This window comes from Brassica oleracea, chromosome C4, assembly GCF_000695525.1.
Source record: "Brassica oleracea var. oleracea cultivar TO1000 chromosome C4, BOL, whole genome shotgun sequence".
In the NCBI taxonomy this organism is placed as follows: Eukaryota; Viridiplantae; Streptophyta; class Magnoliopsida; order Brassicales; family Brassicaceae; genus Brassica; species Brassica oleracea.
Window position 1 is genome coordinate 38,144,456 of NC_027751.1, and position 9,545 is coordinate 38,154,000.

At 35.5% G+C, this 9,545-nt stretch overlaps 3 protein-coding genes across 3 annotated transcripts; 2 read left to right on the top strand and 1 right to left on the bottom strand.

The window, feature by feature from the left end:
* The first annotated feature begins 2,246 nt into the window (after positions 1-2,246).
* LOC106337468 (omega-hydroxypalmitate O-feruloyl transferase) lies at positions 2,247-4,161 on the top strand. Its single transcript, XM_013776582.1, has 4 exons — positions 2,247-2,334; positions 2,433-2,748; positions 2,839-3,014; positions 3,103-4,161. Exons 1-4 carry the CDS (start codon positions 2,332-2,334, stop codon positions 3,973-3,975), a joined length of 1,368 nt encoding a protein of 455 aa, XP_013632036.1. The 5' UTR covers positions 2,247-2,331; the 3' UTR covers positions 3,976-4,161.
* Positions 4,162-4,164: 3 nt separating this feature from the next.
* Positions 4,165-5,320, bottom strand: LOC106337469 (pollen allergen Che a 1). Its single transcript, XM_013776583.1, has 2 exons — positions 4,751-5,320; positions 4,165-4,661 (listed from the first exon to the last, which is right to left on the bottom strand). The coding sequence occupies exons 1-2, from the start codon at positions 4,938-4,940 to the stop codon at positions 4,315-4,317; spliced, it is 537 nt and encodes a 178-aa protein (XP_013632037.1). The 5' UTR covers positions 4,941-5,320; the 3' UTR covers positions 4,165-4,314.
* A 1,366-nt stretch (positions 5,321-6,686) lies between these two features.
* On the top strand, positions 6,687-7,198 carry LOC106341468 (defensin-like protein 206). The gene is made up of 2 exons (XM_013780236.1): positions 6,687-6,773; positions 6,853-7,198. Exons 1-2 carry the CDS (start codon positions 6,707-6,709, stop codon positions 7,077-7,079), a joined length of 294 nt encoding a protein of 97 aa, XP_013635690.1. The 5' UTR covers positions 6,687-6,706; the 3' UTR covers positions 7,080-7,198.
* Positions 7,199-9,545: the final 2,347 nt, after the last annotated feature.

The window sequence follows — 9,545 nt, forward strand, 5'->3', positions numbered from 1 at the left end:
TTTATTATTCACATTAGACATTTAAATACTTAATTTAACTCTTGATATATTTTTATTCTACGTCAAAACTCTTCACTTATTATAAAATTGTTAAATAGTATATTTTTGATATTTTGTATGTAAAATGAAAACAAAAATATAAAAACTAAAATTAAGTATTTTTCCAAATGGTTTTTAAAACATAAAACATTTATTATATTTTTCAGTAGTTAATATATTATTATATAACAAAATTAATTAATTTATTAATTGTGTTTCGCCCACGGTCCGACCCAATAATCTGGTTATCCGGTAAATTGTTCGATTCAGTGTCCGGTTTGGGTTTTAAAAACTGTTTTGAATAGTCCTTGGAATATTAAAAGTGAATTTTAAAAATGAGTTATCTATTGATAACTCACTTGCATTTGATGTTTGTTTTGGAGATCTTATTACCCAACTATAAACTGAAAGTTCAACATTCACATGTATTGTATGTTTGAAGCTTTGATCTTTTCGGTTATATGTGGATAAAGAACCTCTTTTGCAGCTTTATGGGATAAATCTGCAGTGAATACGTTGGCTTCTATTACAAGAAAATTACAACTTTGAAGAAAATATGGTCAACAATGAATACGTTGGCTTCAGTTAATATGAAAGAGAGAGAGATGCGTTTTCACTTGGCGGTGGGAGATGTGTGATTCTCTGATCTGGTCCCTACTTCTTGATTCATTCGGTAACCTAAACACTTCTACAGCCAAGAAGATGCTAATAAGGAAGAAAACTACGTATAGCTATCTATACTATTAAAGCAGAATCCTATTGTCATTTTTACCTTATCCTGCCATTTCTTTACTAACATTGCATATTTCATTAAGGACAATCAAGTAATATTAATAACACATCTATATTGGGCTATTTTTTCGGATCCAGTCCACTGTCCACATCATATTTCTCTTGGGTCATTTGGGCCGATTAAGAAATCAAATCCAATTCTCACATTTTTTTTTCCTTTGGACCATTGAGTCCAAGTTCAAATAATTTTTTTTCAACCATTCTTAATTTTTTTTTCTTTTCTTAATATAATTTAAGCATTCATAAAAAAAAAATTGATTTTTTCATTGAAAAGTATAAATCTTTATTAAAAGTATATAATTATTTTTATTAAAAATATTAACCACATAATAAAGTTAATTTATCAGAGTTATACCAACTTAATTCATTAAAAAAATAAAGTTTAATTTTTTAAACATAAATAGTCATTTAAAATGATACACAATAAAGAAAGATAAAAAGTTTAAGTCTTTTATAAAATAAAACACAAATATATGAAATATGACATTTACTAAATATTTGTCAATTGAAAAAAAAAAAAAAAATAAACCCGCGCGGATCAAAATCTAGTAACAACTTAAAGTTAATACATTAAAATGGAAAAAAGTTATTTATTTGTATCGCGTCTTTTAAGTTTTAACTAAAAAGAAGTCGTCGAATAACTCAAATAAATTACATTTGAAAACTTTCTATATTTTACATGCTTTCTAGATATCTATGACATTTTAAATTTAAATAATGGCATAGTACTAATTGAAAACAAATCATACATGTCTAATAGTAGCTCATATAGAACATTCTTACGTTTTGGATACTCTATATGATACAACAATTTCAATTTTTTGTCCGGGTATTTGAGTTTTGCGGTGTCAAGATCGCATTCCTCAAGCGTGCAAGTTATGTTAAGATTTAAGAACCGTACGTTGTTTGATACATTCAAGTTGAAAAAACTGCTAAAAGCTTTTATTTTTCTTAACCAAACAGAATCTATTCTTTAAAAACGTGAAATTTTGTGTAGTGTTGTTACAGTTTTCTTAGTTAAAGAGAATATGCATGTATGATATCATCTACCTGAATACTTTTAGTATGAAACATAGTAAAGAGAGAAAGAAAACCGAGGAAGTCATCCAAAAATTGGGAGGCCTACTCTCAACTACCAAAATAACACATTAGTGTTTGTTGTGTTAGGTCGTTTATTCAGTCACCTAACCCTAACTAAATGAAATACGTTAAAACTCAAATATATAGAAAAATAAAGAAATACTATTAGTCAATATGACTCTTTATTTTTTTAACAACTAAAAAAATCTATCGTGCAATCAAGACCGTCCATGTATATTCTCTCTTTCACATTATTCTCAAGTTTTTCCCTAAAGACGAGAAGATTTTTTATGAGCTTGCGGGTCCCATAATAATACTCATCAATTTCCCCATATATATCTCATGAGCTCGACTTCATAACATTCAACTCGACCTCATATCATTCAACACCAGTTACTACTTTCTCTATTCGGATCAAAAATGGTTTGTGTTATTGCTTCTCATCATGTTCTTGTTTAGTTTCACAAAGTCTTCAAAGATCTTTCCATGTTCATAACTCTTCTTTTATGTTTGTCCATCAGGTTGCGGAAAACAACAACAAGGAAGTGGCACTCTCTGCCTCAGTGGAGAAAAACAACATGAAAGAACCAAACATTCATCTCGAGGTTCTTCAAAAGGAACCAGCTGCTTTGGTCAAACCCGAATCTGAGACACCAAATGGTCTATACTTCTTGTCGAATCTTGACCAGAACATCGCCGTGATCGTCCGTACAATCTACTGTTTCAAATCTGAGGAGAGAGGGAACGAGGAAGCAGTACAAGTGATCAAGAAAGCTCTGAGTCAAGTACTTGTTCATTACTATCCTCTTGCTGGACGCCTCACCATAAGTCCTGAAGGTACTTGATTGATGAAACAATTAATGTTTCGGTCTCTATAACTCGGAAAAACAACATTAATTAACATGTACTTAATGGTGTGAACTTCAGGTAAACTCACTGTGGACTGTACTGAAGAAGGAGTTGTGTTTGTGGAAGCAGAAGCAAACTGTAAGATGGATGAGATTGGTGACATCACGAAACCAGACCCTGAAACATTAGGGAAACTTGTCTATGATGTTGTAGAAGCCAAGAATATTCTTGAAGTCCCTCCTGTTACTGCTCAGGTTTAACTACTTTTCTTCCTCCTCAAGCAATCTTTTTGTTATTTAGGGTTTTAAGATGAGATCTAATTCGTTTAGGGTTTTATTATAGGTGACTAAATTCAAGTGTGGAGGGTTTGTTCTTGGACTATGTATGAATCACTGTATGTTCGATGGTATTGGAGCTATGGAGTTCGTTAACTCATGGGGTCAACTCGCTAGAGGCTTACCATTAACAACTCCTCCTTTCTCGGACAGAACCATTCTCACAGCTAGAAACCCTCCAAAGATCGAGAGTCTTCACCAAGAATTCGAAGAGATCGAAGATAAGTCGAACATCAACTCTCTTTACACCAAAGAGCCAACTCTCCATAGATCCTTCTGCTTTGATCCAGAGAAAATCAAGAAACTTAAGCTCCAAGCAACAGAGAACAGCGAATCTCTCCTAGGTAACTCTTGCACGACTTTTGAAGCTTTATCTGCATTTGTGTGGAGAGCAAGAACCAAGTCGCTGAAGATGTTGAGCGATCAGAAAACGAAGCTTCTCTTCGCCGTCGATGGTAGAGCCAAGTTTGAGCCTCCACTTCCCAAAGGGTATTTTGGGAATGGAATTGTTCTCACAAACTCAATCTGTGAAGCTGGAGAGCTAACCGAGAAACCTTTGAGTTTCGCTGTTGGATTGGTCAGAGAAGCGATTAAGATGGTAACTGACCGATACATGAGATCAGCCATTGATTACTTTGAAGTAACAAGAGCGAGACCATCTCTTTCTTCGACTCTTCTGATCACTACATGGTCGAGATTAGGTTTTCACACAACAGATTTCGGTTGGGGAGAACCGGTTTTGTCCGGTCCAGTAGCTTTGCCTGAGAAAGAAGTGACTCTGTTCTTGTCTCATGGAGAAGAGAGGAGAAGCATCAATGTGCTTCTTGGACTTCCTGCTTCAGCCATGGATGTGTTTCAAGAACTGTTTTTACAGATATGATGTTGAACGCAAAAGACAAAAGAATAAAATATTTGGCAATTATTGTCATAAACTATTTGTTTTCTCCGTTTTTATTTTATTTTTGATTTCTGCTGAATTATTATTATTATTACTATTGTTATCTTCATCTTGAACTTGTTTGTATCCTGCATAAAAAGTTTAAACCAGAAATTTATATAACTCCAACTATATTGTAATTTAATTTATTGTTTCTGGAATGTTGAGTTTATAGTACAAACGAACACTATATATAAATAAACTGTATAAACAAAGTCTAAAGATAAAGAACAGAGAACAGGAAGACAACAGAGTTCTTGTAGAAGCAAAACAATGATTCTATTACTTGCCACACAAGTCAATATTCTTCTCAAACGGTCTGAAATTCAAAGCGCTAAATCCGTAAACACAGAGATTAGACATCTTGGACTCAAACACGACCTGATCCGTTGTAGTTTTGTAGCCAGGAACGTTGCACGAATCCGAGGAGGTACTGATCAAGCTTGCCTGACAAGAAGCTGTCAGAGAATCTTTGTCGTCTTCTGCTGCACAAGAAACACCTTCCACAGACGTTATGTCTAGCTTGTAGAGTCCAAGCTCGTCAGTGGTTTGATTTGCAGAGAACGTTAGCATCTCTCTAGTTCTTGAAGAAGCTGCCTTAAATCTGCAGATTACACTCACTTCAACACCTGTTTTTTTTTTGTTCAGTTAAAACAAAAGTGAGAGACATTTCAAATTGGATTTAACTATTATGAGAAAACTTTATTGGAATATTTACCGGGCATGAAGTAGCTGTGTTTGGAGAAACTGTTGCTAGAGCAGACGTCGCAATAAACAAGACCCATTACAGTGATGTTTGCAGTTGGTATGGATGAGGACTGTCCCAGACACAGAGAGTTTAAGGACAGAAGTTGCAGAAGCAACAGTAGCATTATCAGTTTCTTTTCCATGTCCACAAGCTTCAACATTTTTTCATCTTTGGATACACACTTGTTTAGAGATGAGGTTCTTTTTGTTTATGTGGTTGATGGAAGAAACAAACAAAGATTGGGCTAAGAGGTAAAAGACAAAAGGAGAAACAAAAGATTAGACAAGAAAAGACAGAAACTCCATTGAAACAAAGTTTCAAGTTTATTGTCTTTTATATTATTCAGAAAACTCAAGAGTCCTGTATGAACAAAAAGATGAGTAGAGAAAGAAGCTTCTTGAGTGAAGGTTATAAATGAATAGGGTGAATAAAGTGAGAGGTTGGTTATGTGCTTCTTACATTTATTGAGCTCTCAAGCTTTCTGTTTTAAGGGTTTTTGTATATGAATCTCCAAGAAATTGGCTAAATCTGGAAAAGAGAGTGGAGAAGGTAAAGCCACATGTGTTGTGTGTATATATGTATGGGAAATTGGGTGAGATAGCTATGAAAAAAAACTATAATTCACTAACTAACTAAAATCACATTTTTTTCAAAAAAAAAAAACTAACTTCTCTTTCTACCTCTCTCCTCTTTTCTCTTCCTACCTCTCTCTACCTTCTCTTTACAAAACTAAATTCTCTTTTTTTTTCTTAGTTATTTCACAAATAAACCCTATGTGTATGGACAATTTATCAAGTTATCAATCATAAACACCACGGAAGTGGTCAGAAGAAATTGCTATTTATATATCAATACAAGAAGCCAAACTATAACTACTATATTTTCATGAAAAATGGAGAATATTTTTGAACTGGATTAGTAAGAAAAACAAGCAGACTTCAAATAGTTCAAGCCCAAGACTCATAAACCAGCAGCAAATAGTGATTCGAACACTTACATGAGACTAAACCGAGAACGATTAGACACAAAAAAATAGAAAAAAAATGTTTGTGAGATTTAAATAATCTCTCATTTTCAATTCAATAGTAAGATTTCGTGTTATAATATGTCTGGACAAATTACTTGAAACCAAATGAACTGAACCAAATCAAATCAACAAATATGGAACTGAATCCAAAAGTCATAAATATCTTGTTCTTTGCTTAAAACTATTTGGCATTTGAACTACACAGATACATAAGCAAAACAGAATGAGTATTCGAGTACCTAAAAATACAACAGTATGCAAAATATATGTTATACATAGACTTAAAATAACTGAAATACCCAAATTTTAGTAATGTTGCCAACTTGCCATGATTGCTGCATTGCATTGACCTTAAACCCTACATTTGTATAGAATTAAGAGATGCTCACAAGTCTAAAGAACCGAAATAGTGTCGCCATAATTGCTGTATTGCAGCAGCATCCCTAAAGTTTATTAATGAACTTATAAAGCCAAATCGTTCTCATTATTAGATTTTAAAAGTTGCCAAGATTCCTGCTTACTCTGTCCATGACAACAACAATATCTATTTTACACAATAAGTTATCTCTTTTTTTTTTAACACAACACAATAAGTTATCTCAAACTAATAAAAAATGAATATAAAAGATGAGTTACAGAGATGACATTCGTTTTAGTTGACCTTTTAAGACAAACGCATGATTAAAAAAAGAGAGGATAAAATGTAATGTAAAAGGCGGCAATGCACAATTGTGGCGACATTATGAACTTGGGAACACCTGAATTAAGAAGAGAAAATGGATTAAACATATATAACAAAGTAGCAAAAAAACTGACTATAAATAGATCACCACACTCTTGGGTTTGTATCATCAAAGTAAGTTTATTGAAAAGAAAAAAGTAAAGCAGAAAGAAAAGAGATGGCAAAGAACTTCAACTCTGTCAGCTTCACCATTATTGTGCTTGTCCTCATGATGGCTTCTACCGGTAAGTTGATCTCGATTATATACTTTTCAGTTGTATTTTAATTATCTTGCGCTGATGATCATGATGAATATGTCAACAGGAATCCTCAAGACCAAGGCTCTGCCTGGGGTGGAGTGCCCAGTTGGAAGTGGATGCCTTGTCCCCTCTACGCGTGTGTTCTCACAAGAGTGCGGGCCGGAGCCGTTCCTAGGTACAGATTTGGATTGTTGTGCATGTTGCACTGCCACATACGGCTCTCCTCCAGTCTGTTTTGCGGTTGTTGAGGGAACCGATCTGCACTGCCATTGTTACCAAAAGAAGCCTTGATATCACATAATTACCAAGTGTTACTTTTGTATCCATTCAGTATGAGAACATGACGTGTGTATGTTTATGTTCAAGTTTCTTTTGCTTCCAAATAAAATATCAAGGGCAAAGCTTGTCACTTCTTCCCCCTCAAGTGTAAGCTCATGTTGTGTGCACTTTTGTTTCATTTTGAATACATATATAACATATTTGTTTTTTTTTGGGCTTAAATTATAGGGGAATTGCGCTGTATGACGTTCAATAAACGCATAATTCACTCGATGGCTAATTTCCCTAACTCACCGATATATGGTTCATCTTTTATAAAATATTGCCATATTGCCCTCCTTATTAACCGGGAGTAACTGGCAAAAAATAAAAATTAATTAAAAAAAATTAACTGTTCACTAAACTGTCGTGGCGCTTCGTTACCCCACATAATCCTTTTTTACTTTACCATACCTTTCTCTGTAAACTAAACACTATTCTTCTCTTTCATCACCACCCGAAATTCACGTTGTGTGTTGTCAGACTTTAAACTGCTCGTCACCGCGATATTACTTCACGCACCGACGAATCGGAACCCAGAAGGCATTCTACGGTTCTTACTCCGTCAAGATCGCATCCGGTACTCCCGTGAGTTCGATTTTACTTTTCTATTTTGTCGAAATTTCCAGTTACTCCGACCGGAATTGAGTCTTGTTCTCCGTTTCTTTGTTCTTTTCAACAATACGAGAGCTTTAATTGTCTATCTCTCCTATGTAGTGTATCGATTTACTGGTCTTTGCACGTGGTAGTAAATTCCAGATAGAAACAAAAATCGATTCCGTGCCTTTGTTTGGAAGATTGTAACTGTGATTACTGCGTGGTCGCTTTCGGTTTTCTGTTTATTTGGTTTTCACCCGTCATTATCTGTACACGAAAATAGGATTTTGAATGTAAAGTGGTTTAATTGTTCACTCTAGGACTTGAGATATTTCATAAAACTGACCATACTAGACCATTTTCGTATTTTCAATTGCAATATAGTATGTGAATAACATAGTAATGCCATTTGCTATTCCATTTATTGTGAATCTCTTTTTTATGTGTGGTATTGTTTTCATTCTATAGAGTTTGTTATTGCCATCTCGGTAAGGAGAGATATTTAGTATCAGATAGCAACGGAAATCGGTTACATCAATACTAGATAGAGGATTATGAAACCCATTTCACTGTCTATCGTTTTCATTTTTTTGGTTTCTTTGTTTTGATCCGTAATTATCTGTACAATATATGACTATATTGAATTGTAATTGATTTTTGTTAAGTTTGCAAACTCTTCTACTTCATATTTCTGCACATACTAGACCATTTCACTAGCTGGAATCGCATTCTATATGTATATAGAATAGTAGTGTACGTAGCTACTGTATTTACTGTCTCCGTTAGTCTTACGGGTTGTATTGTTTTCATGCTTGGCAATGACAAAATGGACGAATTAGGTCTTCCTCTGAGAATGTTTGAGGCGGGTTCAGAACCATCAGGGCGGAAACGGGTTAATAACTACTTCAACCTACGGTGGATTGACATCATAAAGAGTGCACTAGAGGAAGAAGACTTGGAAATGTTGAATGAGTCGCAGTTCCGGAGAGTTTTGCAGATGGGTTCGCATACTTTTTCAGTAATGTTCCTCCATTACTGCCTCTCACGTCAGTTGCTAACTGCAAAGGAGTATGAACTTTGGTGGATCTTCGTTGGGAAGCCGATACGCTATGCCATACAAGACTTTGCTCTGGTCACCGGACTGAACTGTGGCGACGGCGTTGGGTTAACTGGAGAAGCCGCCGAGAAAGGTATTGGGCGAGGGAAGGCGTCCGGTAAAGGCAAATCATCTATGTCAATATGGGATGATTTATTTCGTGGGGAGGAGAAGCCCACACCTGGATGGATCATGGAGCGGCTTGTGAAGGGTAAAAAATACAAGGATCGGTTAACCCGTTTGCGGCTTTCGTTGTTGGTATTGGTGGAAGGGATTCTGTGTCCAACTTGTGGGACAACAAAAATCAGCAGCTAACCCCTCGGGTGCCCCGCATGGTGGTGAGAGTTTCCATTTTGATGTCCAAACATTACTTAGGCGTGCAGCTGACGCATACGAGGAGAAGGTTATTGCAATGTATGAGGGCTATATTCGGAGTTTGAAGGGCCATTTTAATTCTGAAGTGGCAGCCCTTCGAACAGACTTACAAGCAGCTACATCCGCGATTGCCCATTTGGAAAGTACGGTCACAGGGGAGTTTGATAAGATCAATCAGTTACTGGAGTCTCGGCTTAGAGGTGCGGATATGGGACCAACGTATGGGTTCAGTCCTGAGAGACATTCGTCACCATTCCCAGGTCAGAATGATGATTTCAACAATTCAGAGGTTAATCCCGATCGACCCACTACACATACTGGTGCTTCTGATGGTATGGGTACCCATACAAAGTTCGTTGTAAGTCTCAATA